This window comes from Pithys albifrons, chromosome 4, assembly GCF_047495875.1.
Source record: "Pithys albifrons albifrons isolate INPA30051 chromosome 4, PitAlb_v1, whole genome shotgun sequence".
Classification (NCBI taxonomy): Eukaryota; Metazoa; Chordata; class Aves; order Passeriformes; family Thamnophilidae; genus Pithys; species Pithys albifrons.
This window is the reverse complement of record NC_092461.1, coordinates 57,358,587-57,379,349: the sequence shown is the minus strand read 5'-3', so window position 1 is coordinate 57,379,349 and position 20,763 is coordinate 57,358,587. Positions and strand designations below refer to the sequence as shown.

The window sequence follows — 20,763 nt, the reverse complement described above, 5'->3', positions numbered from 1 at the left end:
GACCTGCTGTACTTTAGAAATCCCTAGTGTGTACGACCCAAGCACCTTTTCCAGATTTTAAAAAACATTTAGAGTTGTAAACCTAACACTATTTTAATAGACAAGATTGAATCTTTGCAAATATGTGACATCTGACACACAAGATTCCATGTATTTTCAATAATGTGTCAAAACTTTATTGAGTTGGCTCAACATCTACGAGGATTCATGTGGAATATATATAAAAAAAGATTACTTCCTTTTTTATTTTAACCTCAAACAGAAGTACAGGAAGGTTTCTGGTGTCTGTTACAGCATTCTCATTCATTTTCATGCAGACAATTTTTGGTACAAACAGGACTCAGACCAAAAGCTGAGTAACTGCAGAAAATCACTGAGGTAAGAAATGTCTCTGACAGTGTTCTATCCCTTCTGCTAGACAAGGCATTAAATGTTTTGCTTTCTTTTGCAATGGAAAAAAGAAGACAGGTGTTTTGTCCATAGTTTTATTTCATCAGGAAGGTTGATACAGTTCTGCATAATAAAGGTCATTGTATGCACAGTCTGAAGTACAAAGTTCCCTTTGAAAACTCCAGCACAAAGACACTGCATATTGACAACATTAAACAATGATGTGGGTGGTATGGAGAAAAAAAATTAAAATAAACCAGCATTCTTCCTACTGGAAAAGCAGAATAAAACAAGGCACTTTCAGTAAGTGAAGAACAGAAACAAGCTGTATCAAAGATTCCACAGAACCTGACCCAGAGCACTGTAACAAAAATCTGCAGTAATGAACAAGTAAAATACAAAAAGGCACTACATAATCCTTTCCCTGCAACTCCTCTCTCTTAACCAATTAGCCAACTGAACTTGGCACAATGGAGTCTTAATTATAAAGTGCATTTCCTGTCAATACATTTTGAAAAATAGGCTATACAACATAGGTACCAACATCCCCATGTGTACGATATATTGAAACAAAAATACACTGCAACTAGATTCAATCTAGTTATGAACTGTGCAGGAAAAAATATGGCTTCTTTACAAGTCTTTCAATAACCACCATATAATCTTGAACATCTTTAAACAAACATAAATGCATTAGCAAGATGGTAAGAGGTAGTGTTTTGAGTAAAAGGCAAACTTACCGATTTTATTGTTACATGGGTATATAGCAAAGGTATCCCAGATTTTCAAAGCAGCATTACTGAACACAAAGTATTACAGCATGCTATTTAGGGCTGAAAATACACAGTGTTTTGGGGGGGTCTCATATTAGTTCCTTCAGGAAAAATGACCAGTTTTAAAATGTCCAACTATCATCCCATTTCTTAAGTACTCTTCTGTTGGTACTGGAAGTTTTCCTATTGCATTGCATTAAAATTTCCAGAGAAACATACTTCAACTTCAGAATTTAAAACCAACACATTTTCCATTCTTACACATAGATGAGTCCATTTTTACTTCAACAAGCATTAATTTATGGCTATAGGAATATGAAAACACAAATACCAAACAGATGAACACACCAAATGTGTCACAACAGTGGCAGCATGTGACACCTGAGTTAGATGTGTTTGGTGATTTAGTGTGAAACTTGTCATTCCGCTAGGAAAGTCAGCCAAATTGTGTATGTCCACTATCTAAACTTTAGCTGATTGTAGCCCTTATTAGACTTCAATATATTAAATATATAAAGGCTAGATAAAAACTGAAATCAAAGCAGCACTGGGTATATTTCTTACATTTATAATTTGTAAGGATTTATGTAAACATTCAATATGTGCATTCTTGCTCTTTGCTGTAAATTCTTCACAGCCACTCTATGTTCCTCCCACAGACACATCCCAAACATGAGCCTTTCCCAGGCAACAGCGGCTGCTGCTCATCTATTCTTCATCCACAGTATATGCCACTTCAGCGACCTCAATGTCTGGGACAGAATTTCCAGTCAAAGAGCCACTCCAACATGGCTCATGGTTCTCTTTGTCTGAGCTGCAATGACAGATCAATAAGCTCTGTCAAACAGAAACTACTATGATTCTCCATAGTCATTCTATGCAGAAAATCCATGAAACATCTACAACGCTTTTTCAATTTATCACTTATTCCAGATCTAAAGTTATCTATCCCAAGGGTCTTTATGCAGCAGACGTGTACAATAAAATGCTGAATTCCTCAGCTGAGCAGAATTTATGCAAGACCAAACATTTTAAAAAACATACTTTTAGAATAACTAAAATGTAAGTATAATAATAGTATTTACCAGCTGTCCTCACCCAGGGTACCCTGGTCTGCTTCTACCGCAGAAGACTCCACCTCACCACTGCACTCACTTTCTTCTCCTGACATTTGATGAGCCATTTTTCCTAAAGATAAATCCCTACAACAGATAAGAACAGAGTACCACCAATTCATACAGCAAACATTCATCACTGACGAACTGTTTGTTTCATTTTAACCTTTGCACTTTCTTGGAACCTCTCAATCTCAATCCTACATGCTCAATTTCTCTTACTAGCACAGATAGGCAGGGCCTGCTCTGAGTAGCTTTTAAAACAGTTTATTTGCTCCAGCTGCTTATTCCTGAAGTATATTCAGTCCTCTGAATCTCTGGGCCACCAAGACAACAGAGGGATGGAGCACCTCTCCTATGAGGAAAGGCTAAAATAATTGGGATTGTTCAGCCTGGAAAGGAAAACGGCTCAGGGTGACCTAATTGTAATCTTTCAGTATCTGAAGGGAGCCTACAACAAGGAGAGAGACTATTTACAAGGACATGTAATGACAGGACAAGGGACAATGGTTTTAAACCAAAAGAGAGCAGGTTTTCATTAGATAGTAGGAAGAAATTCTTTACTGACAGGATGGTGAGGCACTGGAACAGGTTGCCCAGAGAAGCTATGGAGGCCCCATTCCTGGAAATATTCTAGGCCAGGTTGGATGGGGCTCTGAGCAACCTGGTCTAGTGGAAGGTGTCCCTGTCTGTGGCTCAGAGGTTGGAACGGGATGATCTTTAAGGTCCTTTCGAACCCAGGACATTCTACGATTCTCTGGTTGCATCGCAATTGGATAACTTTAAAAATTCAAGCCCCTGAGGAGGGTGTATGACTTCAGATAAAAAATTACAAGCAGATGATTTAAGCCACACACATCTTGCCTAATTGGCAGAAGGATTATAACCAAAACATAGTCAGAATGAAGACAGGAAGGATGATAAAAGATTTCTTCAATAGTTTTTCAAGTTTCTCACTGTAACTTTACAAAGGCACATATTAAGTTTCAGAACAGTATGTTTTCACATTAATGATAAAGAGACAGGTAGTTTTTTCTTAATGGCAAACACAAGGTAACAGTCTGACTAGCCTGGATATAAATGGGAATATGGTCATATAAAATGACCAAGGAAATACTTTTTTTCAAAGTATTGCTCTGTGTGGAAAACATAAATCAATTTAGAACTGAAAGCTGTGACTTGAATTGGAAATAAAAGTTTGTGACCCATTTTGTGTTGAAAGTGGTACTACTGTATTTCACTGCCTTTTAAAATTACTCTAACTACTGTTTCTATTCTTTTATTTTAATGTATGCATTTTAAGTAATATCTCAGCAGTATTCTCTAACATGATTATTGGCTTATGTCTGGGCCAAATCCAGCAATATATAAAGGCTTACAAGTCTCATGTCTTGTCCAATTGTTCCCTTCTACCTCACATACATTTTAGGTACCTGCCCTTTAGAGCATGCAGGCGTAAGATGCTTAATTCTTGTTCAGATAAAAATTTCACTACAAGGTCAAAGACAGACACATTTCACAGAATCACAGAATATTCCGAGTTGTAAGGGACGCATAAGGATCATTGAGTCCAACTCTTAAATTAATGGCCCATATGGGGATCAAACCCACAACCTTGGCATTATTAGCACCATGCTCCCACCAACTGAGCTAACCTCAGGGTCTTATTCTTTTGGGTTCATCTCCCCATCAGACAAGCTGAAGTTCTTAAACAAGATCACAAGTTTACTTGATTTTTACAACTATAGGTCACAGGAGTTATTTTCCATCATAACTATACAGACACTACTTGGGTGACTTGCAAAAATTTTACATGTCTGTGAAACTGGTAGGGTGTTTCTGTGTATAAAAAACATTTCTATCTGTCTTCAGGGAAAGCACTAAAAAATAAACGCCCTTTTTGCTATTCATGCCTTCTTATCTTTAGTCACACAGAATTTCCTATCCTTATGTTTCAGCCAAATGCAGGTTATTTAATTTTTATTGACTGTTTCTCTATTTAGGCCAGGAGCACGTCATAGCGCCCTTGTCAAACCAGGAAAGCATCTTTCAAATGTTAGAACTTGCCTTTAGAAATAAGCAACAAACTGAATATGGTGTTGTGATCAGAATTCTCAATAAACCACAACAATTCCATTTACATATTTTCCAATTATAGGTCACTTGAAACTTATGTGATTTGTTAGTCAACCTGGATGTGCTAGACTCAATGGCACTGTTAAAATAAAATTAGGTGTTCTTTTTTAGTTCTGTCACTGTCCCTGGTCATACAAACACACACACATACACACAGAGGAGATGGGTTTTCATCTGATCTCATTATTAGGAAGAAAATCTTTACCATTAGGAAGAAATTATTTCCTGTGAGGGTAGTACGGCACTAACTGGAAAAGGCTTCCCAGAGAGGTTGTGGATGTCCCATCCCTGGAAGTGTTCAAGGCAAGACTGGATGGAGCTCTGAGCAACCTGGTCTAGAGCGTGTGGCATCCCTGCCCAGAGCAGGGTGGTTGGAACTACATAATCTTTAAGGCAGCTTCCAACCCAAATCATCTTTGGTTCTAATGAGACCATGGGACTTTACTCTGACTCAGCAGCTCCAGTGGTGCACTGAATAGCAGAATATAAACTCCCCTCCTGCTGCTACAAAATTTAGCAGACAGGCACTGTAAGACTCCACCATTTTTTCTTTGGGTTTAAATGGACAATCTCCAGTGCTGTTTAAGTATCTTCAGCACCATGCCTGGCAATTCAGAACAAAGTTAAAGACATTAATACAGACATATAGTTCCTTGATCACTATGCTCTGGCAAAGCTTTGAGTACAGGCAGAATTTTTGTAACTCAAAGCAGTTTTTCCACTCATCTCTAGCAGGGCATTTCATGTTTCTAACATTTTGAAAGCAGAACAGAATCTTGCTGTACCTTTAAAGGACTTAAAGGATTAGGAAACAATTCCAAGTTACTTTGGAGGGAAAAGATGGGACAAGTTTCTCAATCATTTGTACTAAATAGCTTTTAGCCAGCATATGAGAAAGAGCTTACTGAAAATATTGCTTTGTGGGTGGTTATGTAGGGAAAATGCTTTCCAAGAATATATCTAAAGCTGTGACTTGGTGCTTGTGACTAGATAGAGAAAATGCTTTCATGGCGATAAACTCCTAAACCCCATAAAATTCTACATACCTAATTCTTCTTTCAACAGCATCTATATGAAGTTGCTTTTCACTTAGCAATTTCTTCAGTGATTCAACTTCCCTTTGTTTTTCAAGGAGTTCTTTTTGCAGGCGGTAATTTGTTTCCTCAAGAGTTTCACAGAAAGCCTAAAAGACAAGTTTGAGAGCATCTTCATTTAACTTTAGTAGACTCCCTTTATTGATTTTTCTTTTAGAAATATTAAACTGTAACAGAATTGTAGCTGCTTTTCTTCAGGTTGATTACTATAAAAAGCTATGTAAATTTTAAGAAAAGTTCTGTCCTTAATAAAATAATGCTGCTTTGAACAATGAATTTATTATGCTAAGCTGCAATGCAAATACTTTACCACATAATTTGTCTCACAAAACTAGAGAAACTTTAGAAAAGTAGTCCCCGCTTTTGAAGCTTTTTGCCTACCTAAGCTGAACTCCATGCTCCCTCTTCTCCTCATAAAGCTTTGTTTCCACATGACTCAGAAGTCAGTTTCAAAGTATCTAATTCTTCACACAGTGTGAAGAATATGTGGCTTAAGTACATGTTTGTTACCCAGGATAAAGAAAAAGCTGCACAGTTCTGTACGAAACACCTGTTACAACTATGAAATCATGACAATCAGAAGACCAATACAAAAACATCTGGAAAAGGTTTAACGGAACGCTGCAAACACCAACTACTCAGCGATGAGAAGTATGCTCTGCTCCTCTGCTGAGCATGACATGTATTTATGGTACACCCCCGTGGATGTAACAGTGAGCAATCTCAAAACTTAACATGATGAGCAAGTGTTTAATGCAACCCCCACTGAATGCAGGAAGTGACAGAAGCCTTGGCACAGAGCCTGCTCGTCTATTACTGGAAAGCACAAGGCTTGCAATAGTACTGTGCAATTCTGATTTAATAATTTACATGTTCTCAATAAGTATGAGTCCCACGTGAGAGGCTTTCTTGACCTAACATTATCTGCAACTAACCACTAGTTCAGAATCCACTGAATGTAAACATTTTATACGAGCTCAGTTAAGAACAATGTTGCTAAGACACTGTTTTCCTGAAGTTTTAAAACAGGATACAAACATCAAGATACATCCTTGGCTTTAATGGCAGCAGATTCATCATCTTTAAAATGTTAAGTTTTCCTGTAATTACACAATACAAATACAGAGTTTTTCAATCCAATAACCCTATTTTTTCACTGAATTTTAATTTATTTTATTGACTCAGATAGCAAATTTATCTTTGTTGACAGGCATTAAAGACCAGTCATCAGTTAAATCACAGCTTTATTCATGTCCACTAGTGCCAAGAACATGTGACAAAATTTACTCTCCACACAGCATTTGTAGTGATTGCTTTAGCTATGGCTCCAGTTAAGCAGTCATCCCATTTCATCCAAGCCAATTAAATAAATTTTACTGTATTTTGTAAAAATACTCAGAGTTGCTGGTCCCTAGCTGAAAACTGGCCATTATTTCCTTAAGAATATAATAAAATTATATTATTTCTACCTTTGTATTTATGCACATGGAAATTTCCTTATTCACAAAATAGCTAAAAATAGTGCATAAATGTTGTAAACTGTTTCACTGCTCCATGTGAGAACTGACAAAGCCTTTTGGAAAAACTCATCTCTAGCTGCAATCTGGGCCTCAGCTGCCCAACGAAAGGAAGTCACGGTTCACAACTGAGTAACAAAACATCAATATATTCTGAAGGATGCTGTAATAGCAGAAAGGTGAAATCAAAGCTGAGAAAAGGAATGATGTGTAATGAGGTATCTTGCTCTTTAAACAGCTGGACATCTGGAGTCTGGAACAGTTCTAACAGCCATGTTGGACCAATTTTCCCTGAAGTTCTGAAAGGGCAACAGAACTAGGCCAGCTGGAAGACAGTTTTGCTTCCTTCTTCAGTGGATCGTGAAACAAACACAGATGGCTGGGAAAGGATCTGTGCAAACTACCAAGAATAAAAAAACATACTTTAGTGAATATTTTGTCTACTTTTCTGTGATTCAATTTCTGTAAGGCCTAGTTAGCTTCTAATGGAGGATGTACCTGTACCCCTCCCCCCAAAAAAGATAAAAGTGTTTTGTCAAGTCCTTTTGAAACTGGAATAATAGAACAAAACATAAACCAAAGAGAAGATCTGTATTTTCCATTTTCAGAAAAACAGTAACAGAAGAATTTTTTCTGCAATGCTTTGTATGACAGTAGTGCTTTTCCTGTAGTTAGGCAGTTTAGGAAAAGAAAAGCAATGAACTGCAAGGGATGGATATAGATGCTTTTGGTACGCAGGAGTTCAGGTTCCTAACAAGCAGGACCAGGACAAAAAGCATGAGAACAACCAGGATTTCAGGTTGAGCAGACTTCAATCTCTTCAAAAACCTGCTTGGAAGAAAGAATCCATGGGAAATCACCTTGGAGAGAAGAGCAGTCCAGAAGAGCTGGTTCATATATAAGGATCACCTCCATCAGGGTCTGTAGGTAGAGCTCAAAAAGTATGAAGTCAAGCAAAGCTTGCAGTAGGCATATATGGATGAGCAAGGAACTCCTAACTGAACTCAGACATAAAAAGGAAGTGTACCAGGGGTGGAAGCACGAGAGGTGACCCAAGAGGAATATAAGGTTGCTTCCTGATCTTACAGAGACAGGGTTAAGAAAGTGAAGGACAATCTGGAGCTGAATCTGGCAAGGCATGTGACAGGAAACAAGAAAACAAGACAGGATTCTACAAGTACATGATCAACAAAAGGAAGATGAGGGAACCCACAGACCTCTTGTCTTGATTGGCAGAGACCAGCCTTCAGTAATTCCAGAGCTCTGCAACCAGAGGGAAGGACAAGGAAGGGCATGACTAATTTACCCTCAGTGGGGAAGGACCAGGTTAGAGAGCACTTAAACAGCTTGTGCATGCATATAAGTCCCTGGGGCCTGACAGATTGCACCTGTGGGTGCTAAGGGAGCTGGCTGCTTGTCCACCAGAACATCAGGTCTCATGATTCAAATATCATAATAAAAGATAATTAATGGACTTGAACATCTTTCATGTGATAAAAGGAAGAGAGAGATGAGAGACTTCAGTCTGGAGAAGGTTTGGAGTGATCTTATCCATGGGTATAAATACCTGATGCGAGGGACTGAAGAAGAAGGAAACAGATACTTTTCAGTGGTGCCCACTGACAGGACAAGAGACAATCAGCACAAATTAAAAGCCAGGAAATTCAATCTGAACACAGGAAAACACTTTTTTACTGTGATGGTGATCAAAACTGGAGCCAGCTCCACAGTGAATGTCCTCTGCAGGATATTGAAAACCTGACTGGACACGGTCCTGGGCAAACTACAGTAGCTGACCTTACTTGAGCAGGAGGGTTGGACTAGATGATCTCAAGAGGTGCCTTCCAACCTCAATCACACTGTGTAGTAAGGTGGAGTGTCCCTTGGAGAGGAGAATTTTGATGGTTGTCCCTAACAACTTAACAGAAATGGTAAACAGCCAAAAATAAAACAGTACAGCTATTTCAGACCATCACAGTTTGTCTGATTGAAATTTCAATGAAGGCAGCACTTAAATTTCCTAATTATGTTAACAAATAATTATGGTAATTTTAAAAAATTTTCATCAGCTTGAGAAGCAACAATGAAAAGTGATTATACAGAAATCAAATAGGAGGTTTTAACAAAAACCACACCAAATCCTTCACACACACAGAGCAATGTAACAAAAGCTAAGGCACTTCTACTAACATGCAACGCAGACTGGTAAATGTAAATTTAGTTGAAGGAGCATCGCTTAACATAAAACATATTGTTATGCTATAAAGCAAGAAAACTAAGAACATCTGTTCTAGACAGACTCAATATTGCTCTGCATGCCAGTGAAAATTACTTCTAATAAAACAGGCTGCAGCACAGAGAATTATTTGTTCAAGGTGTTCATATGCATGTTGTAAGGCTGCTGTTTTACAACACTACTTGATACTACTTAATTTTCTGCAAGAACACTATTTTTTGGTAGTCAGAATTAATCTTTTCATTACATTCATTACAGGGAAGGGCGTCCATTCCCACGAAAGGGGTGCTGGACCCAGCTGGTCATTAAGGTCCATTCCAACCCAAACCATTTTATGGTTCTATGATTTTTTAGCAAAAAACATTTCACTGCAAACCTGAAGTCCAAGGCATAAGCATTGTAACAATGTGCTGAATGTAAACTTATAAAATCTCTCCTTATATTCAGTAGTTCTGTCATACAAGCAGTTGGTTTAAAAACCAAACTTCATCCACGGCTCATAAAAAACAAAAAAATGAAGTATTTTGGGACAGGGATGAAGTACAGCAGTCAAAGGTGATCAGTGTGTACTGGGCCTGTTTTAGAAAGATGTCCTTGCATGACTTTTGCGAAACAACAGAAACAGAAGCGTTTAATTCCATACCATTCAACAGATCTTACAATATTCTGACAAAAACTGCCTTTTGTATTCTGTTTTTATCCTATTACTTAGCACTTACCCTGCTTTCTTCTAGGCTGTCAAAAGGACCTGGAGGATCATCCAGACAAAGAAATTCTCTCACTGCAAGGCTTTACGAAATAAAAAGACAGTGAATTACTGAAGCACAAAACCAGCAACAACACTTACATATGATCATACAATAGCAGTATTTCTTTAAGGAACACCAAACAAATTTATCCCCAATTATTCAAAATAATAACAAAGCATTAAGTCTCAGTTGTACGTGTTCACCAGGGACATTATTTAAAATGTAACTTATGAAGATGAGCAAGCATTTTTAGAACATGATTTTTCTTTTCTTTTAAAAAAATTTTAATACAATTTGTTGCTACATGACAACTGATGAGTTTATTACTTTGGTATTGAAGATGTTTGAAAAATTCTCCTGGTGAAAAGTAAGTATTATAAGATGGATGAAAAGTGAGCTGTTAATAGCCATATGCAGATCCCTTCAGGTAGCATCAGGGGAACTAAGCAGGAGTACTGAAACATGTACACCAGTCTCCATTTTGCTAAGATCATAATCCATTAACATATAAATGATCTGTAATTTTTATATATACAGCACATAACTTATATACATACAGTACACAATTTTTATATAATAAAGAATAATAGGTTAAAAAAAAGAAACAAAGTCCACGTGCCATGGATATACTGCAGAGTCATGTCTAAATATACATTCCAAACTAATGCATTCCACTTAGAATTGTGTAGCAGCTGTCCTCCTACCCCTCTGTGCACTGTTTTGCAAAGGCCAAAAGAAAGAAGTGTGTGTGGTTTACTACAGAGTTTTTCAAACATCTTGCTCATTCTACCTTCCAAGTTCAGATTACTTTTCACAGAACTCTTAAACACCTCCAAACACACCCCTTCAGCCACCTTTCTAAGACTTTCCTGCTTGGTTGTATTCATTCTTCTACAAATAACCTCCAATCAGAACACTGAATTCACAATTAATTAGCAAGTAACTTATGAGCAATGCTGTGCTTGCACTCACTACTGAACAACTTTAAATCAGCTCCTACTGCAATGAATGCACAAAAATGGAAGATGTGAATCTAAACTTAATCTCCTGTCTCTTCTTCCCAGCTAGGTCCCATGGAAAGTTGGGGGCAAAAGGTAGTAATTTTCTGCCTTCCATTCATTCTCTGCATTTGAGGTAGACAAAAAGTACAAATACAAGAAAGGAGACTTTCACCCAGCTACTAATCTAATCAAACAGCTTCAGGTTTGGCAAGCAAAATGAAGAGAAATTTCTTCAAACACTAATCATGGATTATAAAATCACTTCTAGTTCTAAAAAGGCTCTAAGAATATTTAAACTACACAGAACATTTATTTGTTTTGGATTTTTTTAAGTCTGCTTTTACATTCGTATTGCACATGTGAAGATACAGACAGCCAAAGGTTGGTGAGAAATCTTGTCTTTTTATCTACTTTCAACTCATCAGCCTTTATACCAAACTTAATATTCTTTTTCTCTAATCATTCCTTTCCCTACTTAATTTATGTGACAAATATTTTACAATAATCAATCTGTGATCTTTGCAAGGCATAAGCCTAAACTTGCACAAATAAAACAGCTTCTCTCAAGTACTCAAATAACAAAAAAAATTCTGCCACCTAAAACAAGATTATCACTCCAACTACCACAAAAAATGATAGCTGGTAAAAATTCATCAGGGAAATGATCAGAAAACATAACCTGAAACCAAATGAATAATTTTACAGAAATACGAAGTACATTTCAACGAGAAGAGGAGGGTTGGTTTTTTTCCCCTCCTCTCCAAATAATTTAATCTGTGTGAGATGACCCTTTTCTAATATGATGCTCAAGTTCGTTTTTTTTAATGAAAAGAACAATTCAACCATTAAGATGCTGAAAGAACTCACATATCCCTATTGAAGAACTCATTATGTGGAAATACTTCCACTCACCATTTTTCTTCAGCATCTTAATCCTTATTCACATATGCACTTCAAGCATTTTAAAAGTATTTAGTAATTTTATTGTGCTATTAAAGGGTAACATTAACGTGGCATAACACACAGTAATGCTTGTTAGTGAAAAACAAAATATCCAGAAAAATAAATGCAAAAAAAAAATTCTAATCTTAGTATATCACCTACTGACATTAGGTCAAAATTGGTTTTCTTGTTTTCCCTGAAGTTGCTGGCAGAAAACCATGTCTTTTTCTACAATTTTCAAAACTAGAAATTGAAATGAATGAGCATTCATTATTTTACCTAAGGAGGTCAAGAAACCTAAAGCCACAGGTCACCAAAAACATTGTTTCTTTACCTAAAATATGCACCTGATGGCACAAACATTTCACTGCACCCCAGCTCTGCTCAGTCTGCTTTGCCCCGATCTCCCCTCCATGTGTTACATCTCTTCCTTTCACCAAACAGAAGATCCTGCCTTAAAAGTATCACAGAAATATTTTATACCATGTAGCAGAGACTGCCATACACGGCTTCTTTCTTTGCTGGTGTGCTGGCTGACATCCTCCTCCAGAGGCAGCAGTGCCAGCACTAGGAAGGGCAGCAAGGACAGTGTGGCACGTGGTATCCCTGACTCAAAGCTGACCAAGATTCTTATACAGGGCGGAGACAGGAGAGCTGTGTCATCTCTATAAAGCCAGATGATACTTCTGTTCAGCAGGTTAAACTTCTTCCTCCCACTTTTGTGAGTTACATGAAATTTTCTAGAACACATTAAACTCTGTGGGAGAATTTCAATTTGATCTTTCACTGAAACTTCAATACAATGCAAAGTATGAGAAGAAACCCATAAAACAGAGGTGCTAAATTCAGTCACTTTCACGCCATCCTACATTTTATCTTTAAATTCCTTTGTGAATCTAGTTTTATTAAATAGGTATAACCAAATGAGGTCTCCTATCCCTGAATGGCAAATTTCCCACTGTCAATGTCTCAATAATAATAAAGTATATAAAGCACAAAGAGAAATAAAGAGGCTCCTCTACAAAGAGAAAAGGCTTGTTTAGTTTTGGTGTGACCCAAGCACCTTGACTTATTTGCAAAACTGAGTAAGCAGAAAGCAGGGTCAGATGCTCACCATTGCTCATGTGAGGTGCAAATATTAATTTCCACTAATAGTAATTTTTATTCTTTGGTTAAGTGGGTAAAAATATTAAGACAGATCAAATCTCCCTATTTATAGTTACTTCTTGAAGAATTCAGACCTTCCACAGATACAAGTATTAGAATATAACTGTATCAATAAGTTAGAAAGTTTATTAAAAACTACATCTTCATGCAGTCCTATACAGACAAGACCAGAGTTCCCAATATCACATTTCAGTTAACAATCTCTTCAGTAGCGAAAATACAAACTGATTCCACAAGTATTTTATTTCCTTTTTGTATCTGAAGAGCAATGCAGTCTAGAAGTTATGGTTTGGGCTTTTTTTGCCTTAAATTATGACACAGTACTTTGTCCAGTATGTTCCATCATTAAGGTAAAAACAAGTTGATGAAATGTCAAATTATCTGGAACAACATGAAGCTATTAAAGCCTTCAGATCCATTCAAGCAGACTAAAGGTCCATTGTGCTCACTAGTCTGTCTCCAGCAGCATAAGAAAAGTGATACTTAGGGAATATTAGAGAACAATTCCTTTGTTTTTGGCAGACCTATTATTGTGTAATTTAAGAATCAGGAAGTTCTCAAACTTCTCAGCTACATACTTCACCCGTATAATGATATTTAATAGCCACTGACACAGAAGATCACGAGTTGATGTCCATTTCTTTTTGAAATCATTTAAGCTTTGACATCTCACAACAAAGCTTCACCACTCAGTGTGACATAGTGCAAGATGACCATGAATCATCAAAATATTAACATTCTTTACTCATCTTCCCTGTCCCCTTTGATGATTTCATATGCCCTGTTTAGCCAGTCCTTACCCAAGACAATAGACTAAAGAAAAAAGAACTCTTCTTGCAGGAAGTTTTTCTGTAGCTTCACCTGTTGTTGCTTTCCCTGTACCTCTAGCAGACATCTCCTTTGAAACTGAATGATGTGGACTATGTGGAAGAACAATTCAGGTTCCCACAGAGATAACTTTTTCTCCCTTTTAGTTCCTCTAAAAATTTTAATGAAACTTTTTTGCTATCGCTGAATACTGAACCAATTAAAAAAAACTGGTGATATCAGTATCAAGTTGTAATAGAGTTAAAAATTCTGTATGAATGTACTTGCTGTCATTTTGTACTTCAAGCCAAGAAAACTGATATTAGTCACTCAATGCCTCAGGATCCTTCTACAATAGTTCAAGAGCTTTTTGTTCATTCCCTTTCCCTGATAATCTGAAAATGTTCTGAACATTGGTGCCCATAACTGTGATTCGGCATTCCATATGTAATTCCCCTAAACTTCCAGCTATCCTTTTCCCTTTTAAACATTCAATACGAGCCTTGTCGTAACTACTTGCTTGTTAGATTTCCCTCTACAAAAGAAGACATTATTGCTTTTTAAAATATTATTTTTATTCACCTGCTTACTATCTTGCGATTTTTTATTACAAGCAGTACCAGAAGTCAGACCGATATGTGCATCTCTGGTTTCCAGACACCGAGTCAAATGCCTTATAAAAATGTGTCCAAAGTAACTTCTAACTAAGAAGTAAAGTTGATATAAGCATTATATGGTCTCCCACCACAGCCTGGCAGTTTTACACTTCAGTTCCTTTAAAATTCTTGAGGCAATGCTGTTTGCTTTAGAGAAATTCTTTGTTTTGAATGAAGTTTCAGATGATGATGGGTCCTCAGACTCATTCCTCAAAGAATCCCTGGTACAGTAACCTCAACTTTTTTATTTCTGTTGCTGGAAAAGGTTTTTAGAACCAACTGCTCTGCCTCTAGCAATCTGCTTACTCAAATTGTCTTCTGGCCTATATTAAAATGATTTTACATTTCATTTGCCGGAATTATGCTTGATTCATCTTCCAGCTTTGGAAGAACCCCCCACTTTGTACGAAAAAGATACTGCTCAAAGAGACTTCTTCACTTTTGTTGCTTAAACACGTTTTTTTAAACTGTTAGGAGTTTTTTGATTTGTGGTTTAACTTTATTTACATACAGAAATCTATAAAGGGACTCCTATTACCATCAGATGAAGCAAACTAAAAACTTGTAGTTTAATCCACATTTTAAGAACTGATTCCGTAACAGTGTCGGTACTTTCCACTATGAAAGACTAACATTTAATGTTAGTATAAATTAACAATATATCAATTCCACATTAAGCAGAGAGAAGTAGTATTTTAGGAGTAAACATGGGGATTATTGTAACATTTTAAATATTATAGCTTTTAGTAGTTATCCATGTACATTTCAATATCTTGCAATTCCTCTTTTTGGTTTATGTTAAAATAGGATTAATTTAAAAGGACACTATATAATTCACATAATGACCAAATGCGTAACATGAACGTTAATGAAATCCCTCATCACATTGCTCAAAGATGCACTACTAGAGAGTAGGAGTTGATAAAAGGAACTAAGCAAAGTTTAATCACATACCAGTTAGCAATATCTTTGTGAGCTACCAGGTTCTGGAGGAACGCTTGCAGTCCCAACTGTCGATCTTCCAAGAAATCAGGATTATAGTTATCCTTGAACCATCGCTTTGGTGGAAGGGCCAACCGAAAGCCTGGAAACATATCTTTTAGCTGAAATTGAAATCAAAGCCAAAAAGGAAAAAAAAGGAAAAAAAAAAAGTCTTGTCAAAACACTAATTTTGACAAAGGCACTGACTTCACTCAGAATTATGAGATCTTCCTGACTTCTGCTAAGTTCAAGCACAAGGTAAGCCTCAACCACAGCATAAATTGTGGACACAGTTCTGTCACTTGCTGTACTGCCTTATGCAACTCAATGACCTCTCAAATATACCAGATAAAAACAGGAATTTAATGTCCGAGTCTGCTATTTAATGTCTTTGAGTTAACAAACATAAGAAAAGTGTAAGTAAAATATATCAGATGAGTAAGCAACTTGTCTTTTTGGGGGGCTAGCAGACTAAATTACAACACATGCATGAGGTACTTCTCGTAAAGAGTAGCTCTTTGTACTTCTAGAGTATTAAAATTTCAATATGCATGTATGGCTCAAACCCTAATAGTAACATACAACATTGTACTGAGTTACTGAAAAAGCAATGGGGTATAGTCAACATCAGAAATATAAAAAATTTCTTTTCAATTCAGAAATGAAATATGCAAGCGAATGGAAGCATAAAACTATATAATGGACCTGTTCACAGGATATGCATAACAATCAAAAAAACATTAACATTTCGATAAAAACTGATTTTCGGAAGCCTTTTCTTAGCAGGGATTCGTAACACAGAAAAATCTTGGAAAAAGATCTGCAACCAATGTGAAAAAGCAAACTAGTTTTACAAAATCTAATATCCCAACTGCCACAAGAATTGTTCAAGCTTTTTTTTTTACATACAGGATTAAGCCAACTTTTGTCAGAGATGTTCTGCATACACCTAATATATCCATACGGATTTTGCAGTGACAGAGATTCTACAGTCTGCCTTGAGAACAGTTTAGCACTCAGTGTTTGCAAACATGCAATGTACTTTTTCAGTGAGTTTCCTGATTCTTGCTCAGCAAAATTTAACCTTTCTGACAGCAAGTGTTACCTATTTAACTACTCTTTATGGACTCTCAGAAAATACTAATGGGTAGCTCTTTCAGCAGATCAAGTTTTTAAAAAGTTTGAACAGATACTGCATTTCAGATAGAATCTCTCTACACAGTCTAAAGGAAGAATCACATTAATGGATCACCTTTACTAATAGAAGTATCATTTCACAGCACGAGAAGGGTGCTATTTAAACATCTCAAGTATTGTATATTGAAATATTCCAAAATAATTACTAGTTTCTTATTTATAGAATAGTTTATTGTCAAAGCCTTACTATTTATTTCTGTATTTAATTTAAACTTAGGTTTTCCTCTTACTGAACTTCATCTTGATAGTTTTATTTTTGGTCATTCAAGGTTCCTTCATCTCTTACCAAGTAATTATTAAATAGAACATATATAAGTATCCTCTATGCTCCACAACTGCTCTTAAGTTGATAAAATACTGAATAGAACCGAACCCAGAGAATGTAACAAAATGAGTTCCTGTGTTATTTGCACAGAAGGCTGCAGATAACCCACTGCTGGGAAAGCTTTTCAACCATACAGATTTCTCCTTAATGGTAATTTCACTTGTCTGGTTACACAGATCATGTAATTTATTTCTAAGGGAAGTGTATGCCTACCCACAGATTACTCCTTTTGCTGATGAAGAGTATGAGAAAGCCAGTTGCTGTCAGCAGACTAATTTTCCACAGCACAGTCCTGGGGCATTCTTTCTTAAACAATCCTTAGACATGGCAGGAAAAACTGTGGATTAGACAAGTTATTCTGGCCATGATTGCTTGTGTGTACCCAGCACTTTTTCCACATGCTTCTCTGCTACATCATCACGTGAGAGATTATGCATGTCACATAAGGCACAGTCTTGGGGAAAAATGGTTAAGACTGGTGTGTTCAACATCTCTATCAGCAAACTTTAGAAAGTTCTTTTCCCCCTGTTCTTTGGGATCAAAGTACTTCTCCTACTTCTCCAACTCAGCAGGTGCTATAAACAAACCAAACCTACGCATGCAGCCAAATTTTAGTCTTTGCTTTTGATCTGCATTTTAGTCTTGGCTTCTAACTTCCCATTCTAGCATGTTCCAACATCCAGTGAGATTAAATTTTTTGTTAATATTACAGCAAAAGACACTATTTCAGTCTTTGCTGTAACATTCACTACTTGCTTCCCATAGTCTGAACTCAAGTAATGGATCTCTTATTCAACTGCATCCTTCCTCACTTTTGTCTCTGAAGATTTATATGACTTTACTCATTGCTCTTAGCATCTCGTGTCAGTCCACCTTGCATCTCAGCACTTTTGCCTTTAGATCATTATGTGGCATCTTGTGTAGCCATACTGGGAATATTTTATTTTTCATTTACACTTCACCATCATCTTCTGATTGTCTTCTTTCAGTAGATAATGGAGTTTTCATACCCTTTTCATTGCCTGGAAAGTAGAGAGCTTTGACATTCAAAGAACTTGGGCCTCACTTGAAATCTGTTCAGGTTTTAACCTGTTGCTGCATTTACTCATCCACAAAAGGGGAGTTCATGGTTTTGAGGTCTTTTACCTCCATTCATTTCTACTTTATTAGCTGTTCCTCATTAAAAATACTTCCAAAAACAGTGGAACTACAAGATACTTTCTAGGATCCTATGGTTATTTTGCCACCTTTATGTTCTTTCTTTAAGAGATCAGAGCAAATAAAGAATGCTACTACTAAGCTCATTAGCTGCTTCTACTAGTTAGCTGAACTGTATTTGTTCATCTAGGCCTGATTTTATCTACACATGCCCCCACTGTGACACTGTTCCTACTCTCACATTTTCTCTATTTTTAGCCACTGCCAAAGTTCAACTCTCCATTCAGTCTGGACTCAGGAATATGTAAATGCCTGACACACAAACGCTTCTACTCTTTGTCTTTAGCTGGTGTTCCTGAGAGGCCATTTGCATTCTGTTAATACCTCAAACTAATTCACTGATAACAACACTAAAAGTTGATGCAAGTAAGCCAGTTCTTGACCTATACTTCACATAGCTGGCCAAGCTACAAACTGCTGTATGACCCGACTTCCAAAAATTTGAGCTGAAATACCAAGATCATCATCTCAAGAGAAGTCAGGCTTTTGCCAGTATTAAGACATTCTTTAATTTAGGACTGTCTTAAAAGACAGAAATTTCTTCAGAAAGAAATCTCTACTAATTCACATTCAACAGTTTAGACTGCAGTGATGTTTTAAAGGCAGCCTAGAAGATATAAAAATAGGCCAAACCAAGAACACAGAGAACTGTGTTAAGATCAAGTCCGTATTCAAAATTTGAGCTCAATTAAGCTCTTAGTTGATCAGGCACATCAATCCAAGGAGATGATGTTGTCTTGGGTTGAGCTGGCAAAAAGCCAACTGCCCACCACAGAGTCAGTCTCTCTCCCACACTGAGAAAAGGGAGAAAGGGAAAAACCCCTCAAACTAGGTTTAAACTTAAACTATATCTATTTATACAGAAAAAAGAAAATTAAAAAAACCCCTATAATATAACACACACTTACACAAGTTAGATATAACAACAATTTTCTACCTCCCACCAAAACCAGATTCCATCACTTTAGATCCATAAGCACCCCAAAAGACACCCAGCAAGAAAGAGAAAGTATAACAACAAAATGTTTCTACTTCCCTGAACTCAAACAAAATTCAAGTAGCAGCAGCAGGGCCCAAGACATCAGGGCAGCAGCAGCACGTCTTGCCTCCACTGCAGACGTGATGGCAACTAAGAAACCCCTCCTACCTATCTTAGGTTTGCGTCATCTGGTATGAAATATTTCTTTAGTTGCTTAAGTAAGATGATACCTGTCTCTTCTAATCTATGCAGATTCTCTGAGCCTGCTAATTTGAGGCCTAGCTAAAACTACCACAAATGTATGTTAAAAAAAAAATCCCTTACTGTTGGTAAAACAGTGTTGGGAGTGTTATAAAGTTACAAATTGAAACATGGAAGAACTTAAAAGCAGAGAATGTGTTAAACTGGCAATGAAGGATTATTCTTAGGAGTGAAGAGTGGACAAAGAGAACATTTTATACTTTCGGTAGCCAAGCACTATTTACCAATAATAAAAACTTGTGGTTTTCAGACAAGAATTTTTTGCTTTTAAGTCTTCTAAAAATACTGAGTTGCTGAGCCAGAATTCCTGTTTATCTGGCATTTCTCCATTTTTGAAGACCTGATATAGTATTTCACAATTAATTTTGAAGATATTAAAAAACTGAAGACTGACCAACATACACAGAACTTCATGAATCTTCAGGTTTATTATGAAAAAGGCAGAGTTTGTTACACAGAAACAGACTGAGCAATTACTGGATCATTCCTGCAAGAGAATACAAGCCTCTAGTTCTATATCCTTGCAAGGCATAAATAACAAAGAGTCAATTTCCTTTGCAATATAGAGTAGGAATAAATACAAAGTCTGAAGCACATTAAGCTTCAGATGAAGTTGCCACTACACCTTCTTTACATCAGCTGCAGTTATTTCATGTGTCTTGGAAAAAAATGAGCAATCATGTTTTTCCAGGCATTAATATAGTGTTTTATATGCAGTAAAAAACCAGGAAGATAAGTGACAAAAACGTGAAGCACAAAGAAAATGAGACATGAAGGAAGAGTGAGGCAAGACAGTTGAGCATTTACAAGTGTGTAATTCCCACCTTGTCATTAAGCCTGGAGAAGTCTGTGTATCGTCTGAACACTACCCAACTTTCCTCTGGACTCCTTTTTACCAGTATTTTGTATACCTGTGTAAAAAGACAGGAATATCAGAAAAATGTGCAAAACTCCACATTGCATTGTCTGGAAGGCAGAAATTGTCCTTTATTTCTTAACAGAACAAAACTCACGGATAAAAAGAAATCTTAATTAGATGAAAAGAAACCCAAATAACTTAATTATCAGTAAACAGTATAAATTAATTTCAGAATTTAAGGAAAAAGTTACTGTAATTCCTGAATACATTTAACTATTTCTGTGTATAAAAAAGGGTCTATGAAACTGTACCCACATTTCCTCCCCAGTAAAACACATGTCTCAGCAACCAAAGAGGTAA

The 20,763-nt window shown here is 36.7% G+C and overlaps 1 protein-coding gene across 3 annotated transcripts in view; it reads right to left on the bottom strand.

Annotated features, from left to right (window-relative positions):
- Positions 1–210: 210 nt before the first annotated feature.
- SNX16 (sorting nexin 16) overlaps positions 211–20,763 on the bottom strand; it is a 29,634-nt gene continuing 9,081 nt past the window's right edge. For 2 of the 3 annotated variants that reach the window (XM_071554276.1, XM_071554277.1), the window contains exons 3-8: positions 20,369–20,455; positions 15,538–15,686; positions 9,981–10,050; positions 5,461–5,597; positions 2,249–2,365; positions 211–1,977 (exon numbers count right to left, since the gene is read on the bottom strand). In XM_071554276.1, the coding sequence (XP_071410377.1) occupies positions 1,872–1,977; positions 2,249–2,365; positions 5,461–5,597; positions 9,981–10,050; positions 15,538–15,686; positions 20,369–20,455 (666 nt within the window). In that variant the 3' untranslated portion in view covers positions 211–1,871. The remainder of the gene's footprint in view (positions 1,978–2,248; positions 2,366–5,460; positions 5,598–9,980; positions 10,051–15,537; positions 15,687–20,368; positions 20,456–20,763) is intronic. The other variant, XM_071554278.1, reaches the window with a different exon arrangement.